Below are 25774 nucleotides of genomic sequence, written 5' to 3' on the forward strand. Positions count from 1 at the left end.
GTGCAGTTAGTGGTGATCTGGCAGGCAGGCAGGTGAGCAGTAGGAGTCAGCAGTCCTGGATTATGAGAGGGATGTCTGACTGCTGGTTTAGGCCCTATACCGGGGATCAAGCCTACACCAGCAGTCGGACATACCCCAAGGGGTCCCAGATTGGAGAGGGTGCAGGCTGGGCTGAGGGTACCCCTCCCCCCATGCATAAATTTTGTGCACTGGGCCTCTAGTATAATATGATTTTTATGCCATTATTTCATAGCAAGAGAGACCTTTAAACTATTTAGTTCCTTCATAATGGTGGATGTGAGTCTCGGCAGTGTTTTCCTATTTCTTTTTCTATAGCTTTATTGCTTTACTCTCTCTCTCTCTCTCTCTCTCTCTCTCTCTCTCTCTAGCTATTTCCATCTCTATCTCTCTATCTCTCTCTCTCTCAAGGTATGACCCCCTGGGCTTTAATCCTCCCTCCTTCCTCAATAATATTCATGCACAGTAACAACAACCAATATTATTTATTGAATAATTGCTATGTGCTAGGCAGTTTTCTAAGTACTTTATGTACACTATTTTATTTAATACAGATTCCTATTATATAGATGCAAAAACTAAAAATTAGAGAGACTATGTACTTGCAGAGGTCACATAGTTAACACGTAATGAATCTGGAATTGTGCCTTTTTCAATCTCCAAATCAGTGCTTATAATAATGTTGTTATATGGCCTCTCCTGTGTAATTCTTAATTTGTTCTGGCCAATGAGAATTGTTCCTCTGCTATTCATGGGCACTTGCCCAGAAATAGCCTGGCTTTTTCTCTGGTCAGTATGACACATCCACATTGTTCTCCATCCCAGCAAAATAAGCTGCTGTCAGTAGGAAATGGTTGGTTTACCATGATATATTGACAGTTGATTTACCGAGATAGTAACAGATGTCAGTTACATACTGTCTTACTTACACTTCCCAATCTAGTTGGACATTTCTCCACCCAATGAATAGCTTCAAGCTTACTTGCAACACCATTAATTGCTGGGTTAGCACTACCTAGGGAGTCAATAGAGAGCTAAAATTGGTTGTTTTACCTGCACTTTTTATATATTGACCATCTTTCTCCCTTTTGTCATTGCCAAACTAGGACTCTAGCCAATTTCAGATTTTTCTTGCTTGTTAAGACAAGTCAGTGAAATCAATAGCAAACTTTACTGGCCTTCACTTCCTGATGATAATAAAAGGGTGATTGAATCACATGCTCAGACTCTATGTTGGCAAAGAGCAGAGGTTACTTTGAGCTCCAAGCAGAAACACAAAAAAGGGCTTTTAAACAAAAGGCTTTCTGGGGAGTTTCTGATGAAGGGACAGCAGGGCATCTGCACAGCAGGAGCAGATAGGGAACACCCAAAGAGACTCAAATGATTAGAACCTCACTGAGGATAAAGAAGAGGATAGTAGCAGTAGAGTGCTTACTGTGTGCCAGGCACTGTTCTGAGAACTTTATACTCATTGTCTCATTTAGTCCTCACAATCTTGTGAAATGGAGATATCATTGCAACGATGGTATGGATAAGGAAACTGGGTCTTATAATCATTAAGAAACTTTTCCAGAGTTCCCCAGTTATACATATGGATCTGGGATTAGAACTCAGGCTACCTACTGGACCTGGGGATTCTACAGCATTCTTCTTTTTCAATTACAGTTAACATTCAATATTATTTTATACTAGAGGCCCGGTGCACAAAATTCATGCACTCGGCGGGGGTGGGGGGTGGGGGGTCCTTCAGCCTGCCCTGTGCCCTCTCGCAGTCCAGGAGCCCCGTGATTGATTGCCTCACAGAGGGAGGCCCCACCCACTGCCGCCAGTAGGGTAGCCTGGGCCTCCCTCTGCAGGGCGATCGATCGTGAGGCGATGGTGGGGGCCCCCCAACCAATCACATCGCACCTGCCTTGGCAGCGGCAGTCAGTGCTGGGTCACCGCAGCACCCGCAACCCAGGAGGAACCAAGAGGTCAGCAGTTCAGCCCGCTTGCCAGTCCCCGCCCACCTGAGCCTGCTGCGCGTGCAGCCTGGTGTTCGGTTGTCTGTTCAGTCATTTTGAACGTTACAGACCCTGGCTCTTTATATATTAGGATTAGTTTCCAGTCTACAGCATAGTGGTTAAGATATTTATAAAATTTACAAAGTGATCCCCCTAAGTGTAGTACCCACTTGGTACCATACATAGTTATTATAATATTATTTACTATATTCCCTGTGTTGTACTTTATATCCCCATGACTGTTCTGTAACTACCAATTTGTATATATTAACTCTCCACCTTCTTCACAAAGCTCCCCAACCTTCCACCTCAACCATTGGTTTTCCATAACTATGAGTCTGTTTCTGTTTTGTTTGTTTGCTTATTTTGTTCTTTAGATTCCACATATAAGTGAAATTATATGGCATTTGTCTTTCTCTGTCTGATTTATTTCACCTAGTGTAATACCCTCTATGTCCATCCATGTTGTCACAAATAGTAAAATTTCATTCTTTTTTATGGCCAAGTAATATCCCATTGTATACATGTATCACATCTTATTTATCCAATCATCTGTTAATAGCCATTTAGGTTGCTTCCATATTATTGTAAATAATGCTTTAATGAACATAGGGATGCATATATCTTTTCAAATTAGTGTTTTGGATTTCTTCAGATAAATATCCAGAAGTGGAATTGCTGGGTCCTAAGGTTCAACTGCTTCCTTATACTGATATGTGTAAAACTCTTCTTTGAGTGACAGAAACAGGAAATTGTTATTTTGGTGTCTGCTACCATAAACTGCTTTTCAATCCAAATGGTGTTGTAGGGGAAATTTTTCTTTTGAATAGAAACCTCCCAAGCATTCATATATTGGCCCATGCTTTATTAGAGGACTGAAAGGAAGCTGTCATGAGTGTCATACTATTCCTTGGGAGAGACTTTGACACTTATTTTTTAATGTCACATTGTACTGCTTTTGGAGGGGTTGAGTCAGTGGTTAGATTTCAACCTTGAAATAAAGTTAACTCTCTATCTAATAAGTGTAATTCAGAATACCTGCCTCTAGAGCAGTGGTTCTCAAGCTGTGGGTCGCGACCGCTTTGGTGGTCAAACGACCCTTTCACAGGGGTCGCCTAAGACCATCCTGCATATCAGATATGTACATTACGATTCGTAATAGTAGCAACATTACAGTTATGAAGTAGCAACAACAATAATTTTATGGTTGGGTCACAACATGAGGAACTGTATTTAAAAGGCCAGAAGGTTGAGAACCACTGCTCTAGAGAGTGATGCCTCATGATGGTGTGCTGGCCAATTATTAAAATGTGTGACAGTGCCTGGATTAAAGGTACTAAATTGAAAGGGAAAACTAGATCACACTTCTGTAACTATGAGGATGTGGCCTTTGATCAAATAGAAAAATTAAAGGAATAAAATAAGTTGTCTGAAATGTTTTTCATTAACCTAAGAGGGATCTTTTTATTTCCTTCTTAATACCCATGAGACATGACACCAAAGGCTGCTAGTGATAAAGAGATAGAACATGTTAAAAACACTTTTTTTTTTCAAGATAAAGAAGAATGCGGGCGAAGATGTGAAGAAAAAGGAATCCTCGTGCACTGCTGGTGGGAATGCAGACTGGTGCAGCCACTGTGGAAAACAGTATGGAGTTTCCTCAAAAAATTATAAATGGAACTCCCGTTTGACCCAGTAATCCCACTGTATCCCAAGAAATCAGAAAGGACATATGCACCCCTATGTTCATAGCAGCACAATTCACCATAGCTAAGATTTGGAAACAGCCTAAGTGCCCATTAGCAGATGAGTGGATTAGAAAACTGTGGTACATCTACACAATGGAATACTATGCTGCGGTAAAAAAGAAGGAACTCTTACCATTCAAAACATAATGGATGGACATGGAAAGCATTTTGCTAAGTGAAATAAGGCAGTTGGAGAAAGAAAATATCACATGATCTCACTCACATTTGTGGAATATAATGAACAACATAAATTGATTAACAAAATAGATCCAGAGACAGAAGCATTAAACAGACCGTTAAACTTCAGAGGAAAGGCGGTGGGGAAGGGGGTAGGGGGTAACGTAAGAAGATCAACCAAAGGACTTGTATGCATGCACATAAGCATAACCAATGGACACAGACACTAGGGGGGTGAGGGCATGTGCTGAGGGGTGCGGGTGGCTGAGGAGAGGTCAATGGGGGAAAAAGGAGACATGTGTAATACTATATGTAATACTTTAAACAATAAAGAATTAAAAAAATAAAGAAGAAAAAGGTTATAGAGAAAATATATACAAACTTAAGTAATATTTCTCAATTTAACACTTTTGAGGGAAGCAAAGGATAAAAAAAATTCACTGCAAGAAAATACTTTTTGGCAATTGATAATGGCAACTGGAAAGAAAAAGGTAATTTTGATATTTGGTGACCTTATGAGGGGTGATACCTACCATAGCCTATAATTCCAAGCACACCCAATACGAAGATCCAGAAGAGGAATCCAGCTATGAACCTCAGGAGTAGTAGAAACAGCCAACTGAGGAGCATGGCGATTGTCAGGCCACTAGCGGAAAAAACACAACACAATCACAGGGCCAAGTGTGCTAACGATGACATAATGAAAATAGCAAGAAAACACTTTTATTCTATTCAAAATAATTCTCTGATCATTTTATTTTACCTAGCTATAGAAACATTTGTAACGTTTAAAAGCACAAACAATGGTTTCTGGTAAGACTTTGTATGAAAGAGTGGGACCATCATGAATTTATACATGACTCATCTTCCTGTGCCTAGGTAAACTCAAGCTTGGTATCAATCATTGTTGATGGAAAAACACAATTCCTCCAACCTACAATTTGGCCTATCTGCCACAGTTGCCATGTTCTATTTTTTTTTCTTCACACCTACCCACTGTGCTGTTCTATCTACCTGGATACCTTATAGAAACCTTATGCAATATAACTGTCTAGTAGTCAGGAAAGAGTCTTAGGACAGAAAGACAGTAAAACTAACTGCCCTGCACAGATCCTGAACTCATAATTTTGTAGTCATTTTCTCTATGGTCTATTAAGTCTAAGAGTATGTAATATCTGACATCACAGACATCTAGTTCAGGTCCCCAGTGATCTGGAGGCCACTAGTGGGAGCCATCTACAGGCTTGTAGGTCACCTAGGCCATGTGATGGTATCAAGCAACCAGTGGCATGACTAGTTTCCTTCTGTTTTAATTTCTCCCTGGAGTTTGAGTGAGCTAGTAGAGATACTTCTTGGCCCCCAATATACCCAGGTTAATTTCATAAAAGGTAACTCATTAAGATGAGAAATTTGGCTGATGCTTCTATTAAGAACTAATATTTCTGGTGCTATCAGCAAGTTTCTAAACATAGCAACAGGCAGAGCCTGGTGCATTGACTTTATTACCTACAAGTGTTATCTTCACAAACAAAATCTTAATAATAATTACGTTACTGCACAGACAACAGCATGGTCTCAGAGTAGCTTCCCAGGTCCTAGTCTTGCAGAATGTTCCCTATGCTTTTAACTTCTGAAGCCATTTCCTTTTAAAAATTACAGATACTTTAATGCTTCTATTCAATTGAAAAATTATTCTGTGGCATAGTCCAAGAGGAATATTCAAAAAGGCTGGGAGGAGAGGGGAAAGAAACACAGATGTTTATTCTGTGTATTTTAAATTCCTGTATAAAAATTCTAAGTGAATAAATTAAGTCACAGCGTATCACTCTTTGGCTTTATAGTCATTAAACAGATGAGAGCAGAAGAGCTGAAACTAAAGGGAGGTGTTTACGCTTTACTGGTATGAGTGGGGCCAGGGTAGGAAGAGGGTTCCAGTGTGTGTGCCGGGAGTGAGGTGGGCAAGAGAGTCTATCGGAATGTATACCTTCCAGACAAGAGTGAAAAAAGAAATATGGACATCATCTAGTGATATTTGGGCCTGACGACAGGTGAAGCAGTTTAACTACTATCAATTATAGACTATAATCTCTGCTATGGAGATATATCCTGAAATCATAATACGCTCTGACAATAATTACTGCAATTGTTTAACGCAAAGCATTGAAATGAGTAAAATCTCAGAAAATTAGTTTTACAGATCTAAAATTACTAGTATTTTATACACAATACAATTTGACTTTAGTAAGCACATTATAGTTAAATATATCTATGTTGTTCCCTTAGCATTTTTATAAATGTTGCTTGAACTGACATTTTCAATGCACCTTCTATGTTCCAAGAACCATAATAGGAGTTAGGAAAACAAAGATGAGTTAGACATAATTACCATGGTAAACAGTTCACAGTTTATCAGAGGGAAAGAGCCAAGTAAATAAAACACAAAATGGTAGGTACTATATATAAGATAGGTATGCATGTGTGTGTGTATTTAGGTATGTAGACACACACACACAATGGTTATAAAGAACACAGGAAGTGAAGTAAATATATCTGCAGAAGTCAAGTAAGACTTCGTAAGTGACATAAAAGCTGATTTAAAATAATGAGATAAAGTTGCCTAGCAGTGGTCGGCAAACTCATTAGTCAACAGAGCCAAATATCAACAGTACTTCTTCAAAATAGACTTGCCCAGACCAAAAACCGACTTCTGCGCATGGGCCACAAAGTTTCAATTGCACTGTACGCGTGCCCGCAAGTGGTATTTTGTGGAAGAGCCACACTCAAGGGGCCAAAGAGCCGCATGTGGCTTGAGAGTTGCAGTTTGCCGACCATGGGCTAGGGCATCAAGAAAGATAATGCTAGGAAAGAGAACAGAATGTGCAAAAACATGGGAGTTTGGCAGTCTAGGAATGCTATTTAATGTGTTTAGACTATAGGGTTAATCAAAAAACCTGGGTGGAGATGAACCTGGGAAATTAAGTTGGACTAGGTTGCAAATGGCCTTGTAAGTATCTAAAGAAGTTTTCACTTTATTCTTTGATCAGTAGGCAACCATAGATGCTTTTAAGACACAAGAAGGTGACAAAACAGCTAGAAGGTGACACAATGTCCTTAGCTACATTAAACACATGTACCACTCCAATAGTGGGACTGCATTTTCAGGACTGCAAATCTTATGTCTAAAAATTTTGAATTTCTTCATCTCTTCATATGTTTTTCAGCTCCTCATAAGTACAGTGACCTTTGTGGATGATGATAACAAACATTATGTGGAAGGGATGTGTTAAGAAATAAGAATGATCCCTTGGAAGTCAAGAAAGGACAAGTGACAAAGTAGGTCAGAGAAATAACACTGCATCCACCATAACATGTGATGAGAAGCCAACGTATCAGATGCTGCCCCCATGTAACTTAAAGTATATGTATCTTAATGAATATAATTAAACTTTATACCCTTATAATTTCCTCTTAACACTGGGCATATTTCCAAATATCTTTGTCCTAATTTTATTCTATAAGAAAGAACAAAATGGCAGGAACTGAGGTCTGAGTCAACCTTGAATTCACGAATATATTGGGAATTTGAAAAAAGAGTTTTACCAAGATAAAATCAGAATCGGGCCGTGGAAAAAACATCTATGTTTTTACTTACATGAGAATCCAATACCAACTTGTTGCATAGTCTTCAAACACTTTCACTCCAATTGCCTTTGCATCGAGGACTTTATTGATATTTCTGAATTCAAAGAAGGGAAAAAAATCAATATTCTTATTATGATAAAAGGAATTTTGCAAGCTGCTGTTCAGAGCATATTTTTAGAAACCATTTATCAGTAGTGACTCCTAGACACAACAGTTCATGAGATGTCTCTTTGGTAAACCTACAAAGGCGGCTGTATCTATACACAGAGAGTCATGGCTTTCAAATATGGTGAACAGGTCCTTTTAACATATGTGACATGCCTAATATTGCAGAAGCCTCACTATGTGAAATAAATTTAAATGTAAAGATCAGCTTTTAACTTACAAGATCCACAGAGTCAAGAATAACCATCATCTTAACTCACCTAAAACTCCAAGAGCTCCGTAACAATCGGCACATACAGAAAAGTGCACAAATCATTAGTGTAGAGGGCCCCTGGGAAGGCACATGGGCATTTTCTCTAATAATTGTCAGTTGAATTCAGGGCAACAGGCAGAGCCATGCCCTGGATACACATCTTACCAAAAAGGCAGAAGAGTTCTCAGCTTGACTTTCATCTTTGCCCAGGTGTTGGGGAGTGGGTTTTATTATGTAAATCCAGCCAAGCACCAGGAATGAGTAGGACTCGCCCAGAACTGACGTTGCTTCCTGGTATTGCGGTATAAAATAAACGCGTGGTTCTGGTGCTGGGTCCCTGTCCCTGTCTCTGTCTCTCCATCAGAAGAGGACAGCGGTCCCACCCAGTCCCAGCTTTTTCTTCCATCTTTCTGTCTTGTCTCTTTCTTTCATATTTCTCAAATCCTCAGCCGTCTCTACTCAAATAACCAGACCACTCTCTTTCCGCGCTGGACGTGGAAAAGAGAGACCCCGCCATACATTAGTGTCCAGTTTGATGAATGATCAAAGTGAACACATGTAAGTAACTACAATTATATCATCCCTTTTCCATTGTACCCCAATTACAATACCTTTCCCCTTTCCCTAAAGCAGGGGTGGGGAACGTCGGGCCCACGGTCCATGTAAGTCCCGCAAATCATTTGATCTGGCCCTGCCAAGGCATTAGGGGCGAGTTAATTAAATGTTTGACCAAATATAGCAGGCTAAGTTTTAAGTTGATAATTTTGTATGGCCCGCAAATGATGTTATAAAAATCCAAATGGCCCCTGGCAGAAAAAAAGGTTCCCCTCTCTGCCTAAAATAACCACAATCCTGATTTTTGTGATAATAATTTCCTACTTTTCTTTTTAATTTTACCGCTTATATATGCATCACAGGGTAATTTAATTTACTGGTACTTGTTTTTGAATTTTCTTTTATTAATGGAATTGTACTTGTATTATTCCACAAAGCTTTCTATTTGCGAAATTTGTCCATGTTGCTATTATATTCTCAACATGCAGATACTGTACTATTCTATTAGGAATGCTAAAAGTCCTTTAAGAAAGAAATTAAATTTTAGAATACCTTTATTTTTCATTCAGCAACTGAGAAATGCAATGATACTCTGTGTGTGTACATTTGTGAACACGTGTGTGTGTGCACCCTGGGAATTATATTTTCCAAGGTGGAGTACTGTGATGTGTGCAGCCAATGGAAACAGTAAATTCAGTTCATTGTAGTTAGTATGCAGACATTTGAGACAGTATTGAAACAGCATTGTCAGGCTGTCTCACCTTTCTTAAGGCCCCATCCCTTAAAAACATTTGGTAGCTTTATTATTTCAGTCATATTTCTTTAAATGATACTTTTAAAAGCATGGATTTTCTAAAATTATGTTCACTTAAAAAGCAAGTTATATGATGATCTTTTGGTACATTTTCTGATGTCTCCTTTCTATACCTGTTGATAATGAAAGATTTACCCATTTTGAAAATCATGATTGTTCTTTCTAATTCTTCTGGTTTCTCCTTTAGATGCTTTTCTTAATGAACACAGACCAAGCTCTCCAATCCACAGTGACATGTATATTTCATAATACATAATTCTTCCTGTATTAGACTGTTAACCTAATGGAAGCTTTAGTTTTGGGTACAAAAATGGGAAGCATCAAAAATGAAAATGGGAATAGAAACAAGCATACTTTGCAGCTGCCCTGAGTTCTACAGCATTTCTTATATGCCCTTTCCCATCTTCGAATGTGGTCTTATTTCCTACTGTTAACGTGCCATTTTTAGTAGAGAAGTCAGGGAAACACCTCCGGAGAACTGTAAAAATAAATGAAAATTATGGTAATCACTTTTCTACCTCCTACATGATGTCCTCCCTTTGTTAAGTTTTCTGTTATTTATAACCAAGTTCTTGCTAGACAATGTATAATTGCTACTGAGCAATTATAATTTCCCATTATTTTATGATCAGAAAATTGTCTGATTGTTATAAGACACATGGAAAGCAAATATGATGACAATCTGAAGCTACATTCTAAACTTGATTATTTTATACGTGGTACATTCATCAAGTAAGATACACAGCACAGGTTTTAAAAGGAACTCTGATACTGTAGCTCTCATGTAAACAGTTTTTAAAAGGCTATATTTACTTCTATGACTCAATGAGTTTAGTTTTGTTATTTAAAAAAACAAAAATCACCAACTTAGACACTCCTTGAGTGAAACCTTGAAAATTAGAGATTAGTGAATAATTTCTTGGAAAATAAAAACCAGCTCAAACTTTCAGTATTACTAAGACAACTATATTTTAATTTGTAAAGCTTCAATAATTTTCTACCTTTCTCATTTACATGGTTTTTCTTGAGGGGCTGGAAATGGAAACACTGAAGCTAACAAAAATGACTCACTACAAAAGTGACCTCTGGTTTGACCATTATTAGCACAGTTTCTGGGAAGAGTTATTAACTCATTGTTCAACCTCCTATATGATTATTTTGATTAAATAGAATCCTTGCCCCTTTACAAATCTTTATTGCTAAAAATATGTTTAAATCCCAATTTTAAATGAAGTGGGAAAAGAAATTTAAAAATGGATACTTTTCATATTTTTTCTTATAAGAAGCATGTTGGCTCATAAGCCTGGCTGGGGGCTTCCCGGGTGTAAATCCAAAAGGAGCCCCCAGATGAGGAGGGCAAGGAGAGAATGAAGAAAAGTCAGAAGACTCCAGACTGTAGGTGGCAGGTTTAGTTGGCAAGGGGATTCACGAGGCTTGTTTTGGGCAGCTGCAAGGAGAGTAGATTTTTGTACTCACCTGCCAAATATATAAAAAATATAACATACTAGAGGCCCAGTGCATGAAATTTGTGCATGGCAGAGGGGCGGCCCTCAGCCTGGCCTTTACCATCTTGAAATCCAGGACCCCTCAGGGGATATCTGACTATGGGATCGGGCCTAAACCGGCAGTGGGATATCCCACTCGCAATCCGGGACCACTGGCTCCTAACCGCTCACCTGCCTGCCTACCTAATTGCCCCTAACCACTCTGCCTGATGGCCTTCTCGCCCCCAACTGCCCTCCCCTGCCAGCCTCATGAACCCCAACTGCCCTCCTTGTCCGGTCTCCCAGGTCTCCTAGTCTAATTAGCATATTACCCTTTTATTAGTATAGATATAAATATATAAAGATTAATATGCTAATTAGACCGGACGTCTTCTGACGTTCTTCCAGACATCCTTCCAAACAAAGCCACAGTGGCTGCAAGAGCTGAGGGCCAGCAGCCGCAGTGGCTGTGAGGGCCAGTCCAGTGCCACGGTCCCTTTTGCAGAGGCCACAGGAGAAGGCGCCACAGAAGAAGGCAGAAGGGAGAAGGCAGTGCCGTGGGTAAAGGGAGAAGGGAGAAGACCAGTGCCACGTGAGAAGGGAGAAGGGAGAAGTCCGGAGCCGAGAGCACTTAGGCAGTTAGGGAGATCAGGCTGGCAGGGGGGAGCAGTAAGGGGGATCAGGCTGGAGGGGAGAGCAGTTAGGGGGATCAGGCCAGTAGGGGAGAGCAGTTAGGCAGTTAGGGGGATCAGGTCGGCAAGGGAGAGCGGTTAGGCAGTTAGGGAGATCAGGCTGGCAGGGGGGAGCAGTTAGGGGGATCAGGCTGGCAAGGGAGAGCGGTTAGGCAGTTAGGGGGTTTAGGCTGCCAGTGGAGAGCACTTAGGGGAATCAGGCTGGCAGGGGAGAGTAGTTAGGGAGATTAGGCCGGCAGGGGAGAGCAATTAGGCAGTTAGGGAGATTGGACTGGCAGGGGAGAGCAGTTATGGGTGATCAGGCTGGCAGGGGAGCAGTTAGGGGCATCAGGCAGGCAGGCAGAGGTGGTTAGGAGCCAGTGGTTCCGGACTTCAAGAGGGATCCCTGACTGGAGAGAGTGCAGGCCGAGCTTAGGGGTGCCCACTCACGAATTTCGTGCACCGGGCCTCTAGTATTTTATATGTTGCATGTCCATACCTGATAAGTGTGTTAAAATACCATCTTTATTAAATCACATGAGGACACAAGTAAATGTCCTGAGTAATCTGACCCCCAGCCTAGGGGATTTAGTAAATCCATTGTTCAGATCATGATCCTCTTGGATATAAATAAATAAATAAATAAATAAATAAATAAATAAATTTGTCACTGATTTTGGATATCCTTGTTTTCACCTTGCATGTGCCTATATTGTTGCTGTGGTGTCTGCCTCCAATGCAGCCAGATAGCCACCAAATGAACCACCTCCATGCTAGTGAACCCCCCTGTTGACTCCTCAGGGCACACTGCAGAGGGAGAGACCATGTGACTGTAAGAGCTGGTCATGGTCACGGTCACGAGGGAAGGTCATAAAAAAGATGTGATCTCCAGTTTGACCATTAGCTGGACCTGGGCAACTGGAGGCTTCCACTTCCTCCCCTGTGCTTGGGATGTGCTCTCTGTTTACCTTTTCCAAGCTAGAAGCTTCCCAAGGACACACATATAGCATTTCATCAGAACATCTATAATAATAAAAGGGTAATATGCTAAAAAAAAAACTGATTTTGGATATCCTTGTTTTCACCTTGCATGTGCCTATGTTGTTGCTGTGGTGTCTGCCTCCAATGCAGCCAGATAGCCACCAAATGAACCACCTCCATGCTAGTGAACCCCCCTGCTGACTCCTCAGGGCACACTGCAAAGGGAGAGACCATGTGACTGTAAGAGCTGGTCATGGTCACGAGGGAAGGTCATAAAAAAGATATGATCTCCAGTTTGACCATTAGCTGGACCTGGGCAACTGGAGGCTTCCACTTCCTCCCCTGTGCTTGGGATGTGCTCTCTGTTTACCTTTTCCAAGCTAGAAGCTTCCCAAGGACACACATATAGCATTTCATCAGAATATCTATAATAATAAAAGGGTAATATGCTAAAAAAAAAAAGAAAGAAAGAAAGAAAAAGAAATAGAATATGGTGATAAGAGTATCTGGATTGGGTATGTGACTGACCCCCCCTTACGGCCTCTATATAAACTTCTAATATTTGGCAGGTGGGTACAGAAAATTACTCGTCTGGAGGTCTCCCAAGACAAGTCTACTAAGTAATATATATATATATTATTGTTGATAGTATTACAGATATCTTCCATTTCCCTCACTTTTACCCTTCTCTTCCCAGGCCCTACCCACACACCCCCACCCAGGACTTCACTACCCTATTGCCCGTGCCCATGGGCTATGTATGTAAGTATATAAGTTCTTCGAAAAAGAAATAGAATATGGTGATAAGAGTATCTGGATTGGGTATGTGACTGACCCCCCCTTACGGCCTCTATATAAACTTCTAATATTTGGCAGGTGGGTACAGAAAATTACTCGTCTGGAGGTCTCCCAAGACAAGTCTACTAAGTAATATATATATATATTATTGTTGATAGTATTACAGATATCTTCCATTTCCCTCACTTTTACCCTTCTCTTCCCAGGCCCTACCCACACACCCCCACCCAGGACTTCACTACCCTATTGCCCGTGCCCATGGGCTATGTATGTAAGTATATAAGTTCTTCGGTTTATCTCTTCTCATCCCTTCATCCCCACAGATCCCTTGCTTATTAAACCTGACTTTTTTTCAGTCTCTCTCTACCATCTGTGCATGGGAGCTGGTTTCAGATTTCACCTGGCAAGCTCCTCAACAAAGCATCACAGATTTGCATGGGTTCATATAGAGTTTAGACTTGAACATATCGAAGCAGTTGATACAGAAAAGGAAGAAATATGTCCTTATAAAGCCTTTCCTGACTTTCCTGGCTGAAGTAATCTCTTGTCTAACCTCCTCCACCTTCTGAAGCACTTAGAATATTATATGGTTGATTCCTTCAAGTGCCACTGAATTCTCATTAGCCTCCCTGTCTTTCCCCTTCCCACTCTCTGGCATAGCTGACACAGTAGCCTACCAGCTGCTTCTATTCCCTCTTAACACAATCACACTTGTGCCCACAACTCCATGGAAATTGTCTTCCCAGTGATCCCAAAGACTTCCTAATTCCCAAAACCTCCAAATATTTTTTAGTCTTCATTCTACTTGAACCCATTACCTAGCACAGCGCTTGGTGCATGGTGTAATTCAGTAAATATTTACTGTTGAATGAGTTAGCTTTCCTGAGTCTCTGACATGGTAGGCCACCCCTGCCTTTCCAAAGTCACTTCTTTGCCTTACATGTCCGGATTCTCTCCTGCACTCTTTCTGTGCACTCTTTCCCTTTACACTCTTTAAATATAGCTGTGTCTACCTACAGAATCCCCCAGGTTTGTTCTAAATATTATTTCTAGGCAACTACTCATTTAATCTGTTAGTTTCAATTCTAAATATGCTCAGTGCATATTTGGAAAATAGAGAAAATATGAAGGAAGATACCAAACTATACATAGTTTATTAATACACCCACAGTGAATTATATCTTTCGGTAACTTTCCTTTCAGTCTTTCTCCTACAAGACTGTGGGCTTTTTGTTGTTGTTATAATTATACATTATGTGTGTTTTTTCTTTTCATGTTACTCATTTCCTTTTATAAACTCTTTAATGAGTGAATTTTATTAGCTGTATACTATTCTATTAAGTAATTATACTTAATCCCATACTAGGGGGAATACACATTGATTGCAATATTTACCTTAATGTCCCCTTCACTAGACTGGCAGGAACTATGTCTTATTCATTTATGTATCACCGTTGTACATTTTATATTGTGAGATTTAACCAAATTGCACCTGTAAGGGCAGGGACTATGTCTTATACTTTTATACCTATTATATCTTCAGTGACTAATGACTCATTTTTACCTTTTTGCATAAAAATTTGTACTATTCTTTGCTACAGATACTTGCTGCCTAGGTAAAATAAAATTGTTTGGGAAAATGTGCACTTGCTTCCTGGTAAAATGCAGCTGCTTGGGAAATTTATATCTTTGCTTGAGTCATTAATGACCAAGCAAAGAGTGATGGGAGCCTATGAGACATTGTGTTTCGTGGTAGCTACTTCAATTTTTACCTGACTTTCTACTCAACCCTGATGAATTGACTTTCTTTCATATTAAAAAAAACATATACTCATTGTAAAAAAATGGAGAAAAAAAAACAGAAAATGCCCAGTGTTTTGCCACCTCCAAAAAAACCACTTAATATGTTGGCATATTCCTTTCCAATCTTTTGCTTTGAATTATTTTTTCTTTATTTTAATTTATACATGTTGTTCATTCTAATGCATATAGAATTTTGTATTTCATTTACACATTAGCATTCTCTTACTCTTGGGCATTAGAATATTTCCTTTTTCTTTATTTTTTTTGAGGGGGTCCTTTTGGATAACATTGTGATGAACACCTTTATGTAATGATTTTTCTCTATAATTAGAATTATATCCATAAGAAAGGAAAATGAGTGATTATTTCATATTCTTCTAAACAGAGTTAAATAAAGTTTATAAATTTTAAAGATATGAAATGTTGATTTAATCAGGAGACATATAAATATTTCAAATTTCAAATTATAAAGAAAAGTATATGTCTGTGCATCACTCCCAAAGCAATTTCTGAACAAACATTTTGGCTGAATTCAGGGGTCAGTATTCAGTAAGTGTCTGTTTCTGTATGTGCTTATGTGTGTTCATAGAGTACCAGGTAATCAATATGATTGGGCTTTCAAAAATCAATTTTAATCTTTTTTATATGTGGATGTTTATGCAGCAAAACCCCCAAACTCACACAACTCCAGTGGAAATAGCCCTGGCTAGTGTCAGGAGAATTAGCGTTACCTTTAGCTTCCTTCCTAATTAACTCTGGGGTCTTGAGCCAGTCTTAGTAATATTACTGACCTCATTTTCTCCCATTGTGAAATGAGGGAGTTATGTTAAGTAACTTCTTCATAGATTCTGTATTTCTATGGTAAAATAATAACCACTTACAAGGTTTGCTTGGGAAAATCGCTGCTGGACATTCATCATCCATTACTATTTCTGAGAGAGACTAAAATGGAAGGAAGAGTATGTTAACATTTCAAAGGCTATGTGATGACAACTTTTACTTTTAATATAGAACTCTTGTCCATTAAAAGTTCAGTTGCATAATAATCTCATTATTCCAAATTACTCCCCTAATAAAAGTAATAGTGAGATTATCACACTCATATACTTGGTTAAGAAATGCTCTTAAATGCCCTAACTGAAATTCAATTGAATCAACAATAATAAAACCAGATCCTCTGAAAGCAAGGCACAACTTTGAAAGTATGTAACTCTTAAAAAAAAAATTAAAAAGAGCCCAGCCAGTGTTGCTCAGTGGTTCAGCATTGACCTATGAACCAGAAAGTCAAGGTGCAATTCCTGGTCAGGGCACATACCTGGGTTGTGGGCTTGATCCTCAGTAGGGGATGTGCAGGAGGCAGGCCCGCGATCAATGATTCTCTTTCTCATCATTGATGTTTCCATATCTCTCTCCCTCTCACCTTCCTCTCTGAAATCAATAAAAATATTTTTTTTAAAAAAGAAAGTATGTATGAGTCACATACTGAGCCTCTAATCCTTAAATTTTCTTCTGGAAAAACAATATCTTCTCTAATTTGGAAGCCATTAATACTAAATAAGCTTTCAAATTCCCTTAGAAATCATAAACCTAGGTAGGGTTTGGGGATTTTTAAAAAATGAATAATAATGAAACTGGAGTTGGAAGTAAAATTCTCCATGTTATTAATTAACCATGGGGCTTCATCAACGCATTGATAAAATGTTAACTGCCAATGACATTAACTCTTAGCTCTTGACAGCTAAAACTTCCATCCAAGAGAGAATTTATTGGTGTCAGGGAAAAGTTGAAGCTAACTTTTCAGATTTATATCTTGCATAACCCCCCAAGCCTACAAAATATGCTATAAATGATATGTGTGTTTTTCTATGTATACGTGCATATGTACACATGTTTTAACAGAATGGTACCTTTAGTAATCATTTCCTAGATTTGAGAGCTCGTCCAGTTACAAATGTTCATGCTACATTTGATATTGAAATAAAAGTGAAATTCTTTTCTAAATTTATAAACTTGAACATACATACCTTTGCAGAATGAAAAATAGGGGACTTGCAGAACTGGCTATAATATTCCCAAGAGTGTTTGTCTCTTTTGAATGGAAGTTGCATTTCTAAATAGGTTAAAAATTTTTCTGGGCACTTGGAGACACAGATCTATGAAGAAAAGGAACACAATGGTGGGAACTGAATTAAGCTAAACAAACCAAGGATGTATCTATAAGGTTAGACTTCTAAAGTACCCACCATGATTAAGAGCAAGCACCATTTTCCATATAAGAAACTAAATTAACTTTCTAATCATATTGTAAAAAATGAAATTTCATATACTGATTGTTAATCTCTACTCCTTGCCCATTGATATTCTGTTAAAACAATAAGATGCTGTCAATGATGGACTTATTTTTAACTTTTGATTTTCAGATAATTGTAGATCTACATGCGGCCCTGAGAAACAACAGAGTCCACATACTTTTCACCCAGTTTTGCCCAAGGGTAATAATTTGCATAACTATAGTAGAATATCACCACCAGGAAATTGATTGTAACAATCCATTAAACTTATTCAGATTTTGGCAATTTTTCCTGTGTAGTGTATACATTTTCAGGGTTAGAAACTTACTACCTTTCCTATATTTGAATAAAATGATGATTAAAAATGCTCCAAAAATTGATAACTTATGCTACTAATAACTATCAGTGCCACTGAATTCTCAAAACATAATTGAGGTTTTGTTACTATTAGAAACTAACAAAATGAGGGCTATTCGTGACAATCAATTGTTATTATAGTCTTTTAGCAACACTAGTCACATGTGGGCAGAGAGGTCACCGATGCAATTATTTCATGTTAATAAACTTTGGGGACCTATTAATGCCAAACCAGATCCCTGTGCTAGTCTGCAGAGCCACCGTGGAGTGACTGAAATCCAATTAGTAACTCCACAGAGAGAAACTAGAATTACAAAAGATGCACTCTATTGGTTTTGTTTTTCTTTGTAAAAAAGAACGGAAGGAAGGAAGGAAGGAAGGAAGGAAGGAAGGAAGGAAGGAAGGAAGGAAGAAAGAAAGAAAGGAAGGAAGGAAAGGAAAGGAAGGAAAGGAAGGAAAGGAAGGAAAGGAAGGAAAGGAAGGAAAGGAAGGAAAGGAAGGAAAGGAAGGAAAGGAAGGAAAGGAAGGAAAGGAAGGAAAGGAAGGAAAGGAAGGAAAGGAAGGAAAGGAAGGAAAGGAAGGAAAGGAAGGAAAGGAAGGAAAGGAAGGAAAGGAAGGAAAGGAAGGAAAGGAAGGAAAGGAAGGAAAGGAAGGAAAGGAAGGAAAGGAAGGAAAGGAAGGAAAGGAAGGAAAGAGGAAGGAAGGAAGGAAGGAAGGAAGGAAGGAAGGAAGGAAGGAAGGAAGAAATCATATTAAGTCATGAGAGTTGAAGTCAATTCTTGCACATTCTCTCCTTCACCTTCAGTTCCTCCTTGTGACTTGCTCCATCTCCGGACTGTACACTTTGCTAACTATTCTTATTGGCAGATGCTAGTTCACCTTCCAATGGCAGTTAGGTAGAAACACTGCTGCTGAGCTCACATCTTCTCAGCTTTGGGCCATGTTTCTGCTGTACACAGGCCATTTGGTGTTGGCCCCAAAGATAAGGTAGTAGGTGGATAACTAAATGAACACCTAAAATCTCATAGTTGATATTGTTTTGTAGTAGCAGCAGTCTAATTCATTCTAGAAGTTTTAACAACCCATCTCCATATTCACATCTCCATATGTATTTTCTTTCTCAGTCTCTCATACACACATGTGTACACACACATACAATCACATACACAAACTCATACACCTCTAGAGGGATTATCAGAAGTTTCACAAGTATCTTTACAAAAGTTGAAGAACCATTTAAGGACATTCACAACATCTAATATGCTCACTTTTTTTCTTGGAAGAAAGCAAGGTTTATATTAATGCAAATGTCAAAAGCTCACTCTGATTACAGCTAAACTGAATAAATTATTAACATATTAGGAGCCACCTAACAGAAATTTTTACTTTGATAATTTACTAAATGACTTTGAAAGAATACTAAACTAGTTTCCTAGTGGATATATTTAAATGGATTTATAAAAGTGAATACTGAAAGTACTAATGCTTTCTCCGGCTTTAAATGATGGTAAGAATTACTGAATTGGGACCATGATGATTTGTATATTTATAAACAGGTACACATACGATGTATACTTTTACATAGATAAAAGTCCTGTGTATGCAACACATAAAAGAGAGTAATTAAATGGTATAAAAGTGGTTTGTTAAAGAGAAGCACATCAAATTTCATCCCAGACACAAAATGAGCTGTTAAAAAACAATATAGCAACTGCTCTTTACTCTCTATTTCTATCAGACCAATTCGTTCACTTTAAAGAGGGTACTGTAGCAATCAACATGTAATTAGCCAAAAATGAAGGTCACATTGAGGCTGAGCATCATAATTGATCACACTCTGTCCTTCAAATGCTTTTGAAACATGTCTGGACCATGCTGACAGTTAACAAACAACAAAATACATAAAAATATGGCTTGGATCAATAGATAAACTACTGCCTGGCAGACTAAAAGTAAGTCTGAATTATTGGCAGTTAAATTATATTCTGATTCAGTTCTGATTCTTTGAGTAACCACAAAGGGGCACTATGAATGTAGTAGTCTTCATCAGTAACTTACTACATCTTCAATTCATTTAGGTTTTAGCATTGTAATACAAATTATAATTTGGTGAGTGAAAGAGAGAGTTACGTTGAAGGTTAAACCACTACATTAGCTATGAAGAAATAATAATCTAGTAAATAATTTATGAAACTATAAACAAGCATAATGTACAAGGATTTATTTTTTGTTTCATCATTGGAATGATAGATTTGTATATTATAACAGAAAAATGCCTAGACTGGGAGTAGGAAGATATTAATTCCCTCATTCATTCATTCATTCAACAAAGATTTACTGATCACCTATTCTGAGCCTGTTCTAGGCACTGGGGATATAATAATGAACAAAACAGATAAAAATTATTGCCCCCAAGCTGTTTACCTTTTAGTAGGGGGAGACAGATAACAACAAATAAGTAAAACTGTTTGTTAAAAGACAGTAATAAACGCTATGAAAAAAAATAAAACTAGAAAGGAGGCTGGAAGGTGAAAGTTTGCTGGGTGGGATTCCCATTTTAAATAGGTAGTCAAGGAAGGCCTCACTAAAAAGGTAACATTTGAAGAAAGACTTGAAGAAGACTAGTAGTCAAGCCATAGGCACCTGAAGACAGAGCACTGTAGGCAGGGAGAGCAGCAAAATCTAAGGCTCTGAGGCAGGCGTTTTCCTGGATCCTTTGAAGACAACAGATGGCCAGGATCCCAGAGCAGGGATCAGAGGGAGAGTACAGCCTGTGCAGTCGGAGAGCCAGGCAGCCAGTAAAGGGTCTTGTAGGCCATTGTTAGAATTTTGGCTTTTAATCTGAGTAACTTGGGAAGCTGTGGGGCTGGGGGTGAACACAGGAGAGACATGTGATTTATATTTATAACAGGATCACACTGGCTGCTGGGTGGAAAAAATACTGTAAGGGGTTGGGGTTTGGGGGCAAGAATAGAGGCAGAGAGACCAGTCAGGAGGTCACTGAACTTATCTAGAACCATAAAAAAATTATGAAACCCTTGAAAAAAAAGAAGAGGTGGTGAAAAGTAGTGTGGTCCAGGGTATATTTTCAACGGAGACCAGAGGAATTAGCTGGCAGCTCAAACATGAGGGTGAGAGAAAGTGGAATAAAAAAGTATTCCACTTCATGGTATTCAGAGATGTCCTTACTTGAAATAGGAAAAATTATTGGTGTTGAGAAACAATTGTAGGGATGAAAAAAAATTAGGAATTGAGTTCTGCACATGTTAATTTGACATGCCAACTAAATATCCATGTAGAGACATTGCTTCAGTGGCTGGATATAAAGATCTAGAGTTAAGGCAGCAGACTTATTTGGAGATATAAATTAGGGAAGGCAGCATATAGAGGGTGTGAAAACACAAGACTAGATGAGACCACCAGAGGAGTAAATGTAGATTTCACAGAAGAATGAGTTTGGTGGAGGAGGGAACTTCAATGCTTAGAAGATGTTGGAAAGATGAACAGAAACCAGCAAAGGAGACTGATAGGGAGTAACCAGAGAGTTGGGAGGAAATATTAGAAAATGTTGTACACTGGAAGCCAAATGAACTAAGCAAGCATTTTAAGGAAGAGGGATTGATTAAACAATGCTGTTAGATTAAGTAAGTGTGGATTGAGAATAGACCACTGGTTTAATAATATGGAAGTAAATGGTATCAATTGGAGGAGATTGGAGTAGCAGTAAAAGCCTGAATGAGAATGAGAAGGATTTAGGCATATACTTTTGAAGAGTTTTACCAAAAAAAATGGGGGAGGGGCACAAAGATACAGAGAAGTTGCTGGAGAAGGATCGGGATGATTTAGTAGAGAAGGAAAATGGTAATAAAAAGAAAAAAATAGGAAATTTCTAGAGTGGTGTGTTTGAGTATGTGAGACAAGATTGAAGGCACAAGTGGATGTCAGTGTGGGAGCTTTTAAAAGTTGTCTTCTGGTCCTAACCGGTTTGGCTCAATGGATACAGCGTCGGCCTGTGGACTCAAGGGTCCCAGGTTCGATTCCGGTCAAGGGCATGTACCTTGGTTGCCGGCACATACCCAGTGGGGAGTGTGCAGGAGGCAGCTGATCGATGTTTCTCTCTCATCGATGTTTCTAACTCTCTATCCCTCTCCCTTCCTCTCTGTAAAAAAATCAATAAAATATATTTTTTTTAAAAAGTTGTCTTCTGAATGTTTATACTTTCCCAGTTAAATAGGAGGCAAAGTCAGAGGCTGCCATGGATATTGGGAAGGAGATCTTGGAGGTGAGAGGAAAAGGTGTGAAAGTGTTTCTACCACAGTAGGCTAGCAAATGGACAGGGGTCTATAGTGCGGTTGTGGCACAGCAATGAGAGCCCACTTGAGGTTAGTCATCCTGAATTTAAAGGACTTTTGTGTGTGAGCTGCATTTAGCCTGGGATGAGGTTTTGTCAGGGAAGTACAATGAGGTGAGGGGGACAAAGAAATTGAGGGTTTCCATAGAGAGTTATTTTAAAGAGGGACCATGGAATGTAATCAAGTAAAGAGGGAGATGAAAGCATGAGGGAACTGAAGGACACTTTGGAGGGGTCAGGATCAGTGGTTAGTAGGTCCTGGTGAGGTAGAAGAATCATTAAAATGTTAGAGAGACTGACATGATCAGACTGTGGGATGTTTGAAGTAGTTATGACAAAGGGTGGAAATTATCGGTACTGACAAGATCAAGGATTTGACCTTGGTAGTGGGTGGCTCTAATGCAAAACAAGGTCTGTGGCAGAGGTGGTCACAGAACTAAGATGCCAATATACCAAGTTGGTTTCAGTTTCAGCAGGAAATAAGATATCAAAAGTCTTTGACAGAGATGAGGAAGAAAGAAAGAAAGCAAATAGACAAACAGATTCTAGGAAAGATCTCTCTCTGGGTGTGGTTTACTGGCACATGGAGCCAAAAAGACGGAAATCAGTAGCTACTAAGTTCTTGAGGCAGTTGTACTGCCAACAAATACACAAGCCAACCTAAGAAGGCCTTTGACTGTTAATGTTTGAGGTACTAAAACTCGCACAATAGGAAGAGAGCTTTAAAGCTATATGGTCCTCAAGAGAGCATATTTCCAGTGCTGGGCAATGGTGTGGCCTGGAGGCTAATGAACAGGAAACAACCTTCCAGCGAGGGATAATTGGATGCAGTGGATTAGGGAGCTCCTCTCAAAGAACACAATTCACGTTGAATAAAGGACTCTTCCCTACTGCCATGCACCAGTGTATTTATCATTCCTTCCTTTCTGATGAGAGTTTGTACTCTAATTTTCTTAGTCCCAACCCCATTGTGCATTAAGTGTTGAGACCTGCATCACCCATAGATCCTGGACTTTGGGTTAAAGACAGTGCTATATGGGACTCTTGGTTGTCTCCCTTGGAAAGATGGATGTTCTGGAGGACAGAGGGTTGAACTATGAAGACACAACTAACTGCTCATTGAAATGTGTGCCTCTTGTTTCATGGCACAGAGAAGGCTGTTCGGCCCACAACTACCTTGCTTGAATCCTTTCTTCTTGAATCAGATGTGAACATATAAAACTAATGGGATGATGGCATATGAGTAGAAATGCATTGTGTGATACTTCTGATCCAAGGCATTTAAGAGCAGGGGTGCTTTATTCATCCTCTCTGTTTCCTTCTGGCAGCTGGATGCAGATGCTGAGGACTTAGGGAATGGTAGAGCCATCAGATGAAAGAAGCCTAGAGAAGAATCCCCATTGGCCACTAAGTCTTATTCTGTTCCATGGCTAAAAAGAAACTTGATTTCATTAAGTCAATGAAAAACTGAGATTTATTACTTACAGTTCCTAGCTTTACTCTTCGTAATACTAATCTGGAGGAAAATACCTCCACTTCTCTGGGCTGTAGTTTGTTCATTTGTAAAAATAGGTGGCCTGGCTGATGTAGCTCAGTGGTTGAGCATCAACCTGTGAAACAGGAGGTAATGGTTCAATTCCCAGTCAGGGCACATGCCTGGGTTGCAGGCTCCATCCCCAATGTTGGGTGTGTAGCTGCAATTGTGTGTAGCAGGCAGCTAATCAATGATTCAATTATTCTTTTTCATCATTTATGTTCCTCTCTCTCTCTCTTTCTCTCTCTCCCTTCATCTTTGAAATCAATAAAAATATATTTTTAAAAATAGGTGGTTGGACAAGACAATCACCAAGGTTCTTTGGCAATACTAAAGTGATTAATCCTTGCTTCATTTTGATTGCATATGAACAAACATAAGCTCATATTCATGTCTTCCCACTTTCCATACATTCATCATGACATACACAGAAAACTCAAATGAAATTTCTGAATTCTTTCATCCAAGAATGGTCAAAATTGCTTACAATACCAACGAGGCTTTTCTTTTCTTTTCTTTTTCCTTACCTGTGTAGTAGGGCACTGTAGGTTTATCATCACGGAGGGACTGGTACAGCTTAACAGGTTAAAATAAAACAAAATGCTCTTGTTCCTGTTAAAAAAAACCAACATCATCTGTATTACTTTAAACATTAATGATAAATTAAAAAAACAACAACATAAAATAATCTTTCTAATGACTATGGAAATGTTCCATATCACTTCAGGCTCTGTACACTTTTAATTTAATATGACCTTTAAAATTGACTTCATTTTCTCTAGATAGCTGCAATACAATCTCCAATTTCCTTTTAAACTGCCTAACATTTAAAGCAACATTGGTAATGTAAAATGTTGAAATAATCAAATCACCTATCAATAGGGGATTGGTTAAATAAAAAATTCTACATCCATAAAATGGAAGTCTCATTGTCACTGTATATAATGTTGAAGAAAATATTCCATGGATGGAGAAATTCCCAATATATTAATTTTAGAAATCATGTTACTAAAGAGTATTAAGATATGGCTTTATTTTCATTTTGAAAAAATAGGTATAACATGATATGCAGAAACAAATTATATCTGAATTGTGAAATTATATTTGTTTTGTTAATGTTTATACTTTTATGGATCTCCTAAAATAAAGATGTATTACTTTGGTAATCTGAAAAAAAAGATATATAAATAGAGTAACATTTCCTTTGTGTTAAAAATTATGGTCAGTGGCAGAGTGATAGGACAGGTTGATAGTCATTATCACTAGCACCGAGTGAAGCATTATTCTGCCATTTGGCAAGCCATGGTTCTCTCGTTCTTTCTCTCTCTCTCTCTAATATGTTTTTTATTTGATTTTAGAGAGAGGGGAAGGGGAGGGAGAGAGAGAAAGAGAAACATCAATTTACTGCCTCCTGCAAGCCCCCTACTAGTGATTGAGCCTGCAACTCAGTATGGGCCCTGACCAGGAATAGAACCAGCGACCCTCTCGAAGCATGGGAGCACGCTCAACCAACTGAGCCACATTGGCCAGGGCATCATGGTTCTCTTTTGAATCTCAATTTCCTCAGCAGTATAGTGGAATAACACCAGCCTTATCTAATTCACAGTGGTGTTGGCAGGACACAAAATAATGTGTAGGGAACTCAGGACAAGAGCTTGTCCAATTTGACTATGCATCAGTAAAACCTGGGGTATTTGTTGACAATCATGATTCCTGACTCCTTCTCAAACCTTGAGAGCCCAGATCTCTGGGTATGCATCCCAGGAATTCAGATCTGTTTCCCCAGTGCTCCCCAGCAGATTCAGATCAAGGTGGTATATAAACCATACCTTGAGAGAAGCCCTAAATATTTGAGAATGTTCCTAGCACCTTATCAAGTCCCCAGTTAATTAATGTGACTACATACATAACATAAAATATATAACAGGCTGTTGAATAATACTTTTACTACTTACTCAGAATTACCAACTAGGATCCAAATCTCAGGACAAAGAAAGCTCTCCACACACACAAACAAAAATGTGGGCCAGACCCTTGTATCGCTTCTACCCGCTTCCTGCTCCTATCTACATAAGCAAAACATGGGGGGAAGGAGGTGGAGGCAGACAGTGGAGTTGGAAGGATACAAT

The 25774-nt window shown here is 38.9% G+C and overlaps 1 protein-coding gene across 2 annotated transcripts in view; it reads right to left on the reverse strand.

Annotated features, from left to right (window-relative positions):
- The window catches only part of SLC44A5 (solute carrier family 44, member 5), a 310282-nt gene that overhangs the window by 36125 nt on the left and 248383 nt on the right, over positions 1 to 25774 (reverse strand). For both annotated transcript variants that reach the window (XM_005871925.2, XM_014544352.1), the window contains exons 5-10: positions 24173 to 24257; positions 17137 to 17265; positions 15994 to 16054; positions 9730 to 9853; positions 7599 to 7682; positions 4480 to 4592 (exon numbers count right to left, since the gene is read on the reverse strand). In XM_005871925.2, coding sequence (XP_005871987.1) covers positions 4480 to 4592; positions 7599 to 7682; positions 9730 to 9853; positions 15994 to 16054; positions 17137 to 17265; positions 24173 to 24257 — 596 coding nt within the window. The remainder of the gene's footprint in view (positions 1 to 4479; positions 4593 to 7598; positions 7683 to 9729; positions 9854 to 15993; positions 16055 to 17136; positions 17266 to 24172; positions 24258 to 25774) is intronic.

The sequence above is a fragment of the Myotis brandtii genome, unplaced genomic scaffold (genome assembly GCF_000412655.1).
Source record: "Myotis brandtii unplaced genomic scaffold, ASM41265v1 scaffold36, whole genome shotgun sequence".
NCBI lineage: Eukaryota > Metazoa > Chordata > Mammalia > Chiroptera > Vespertilionidae > Myotis > Myotis brandtii.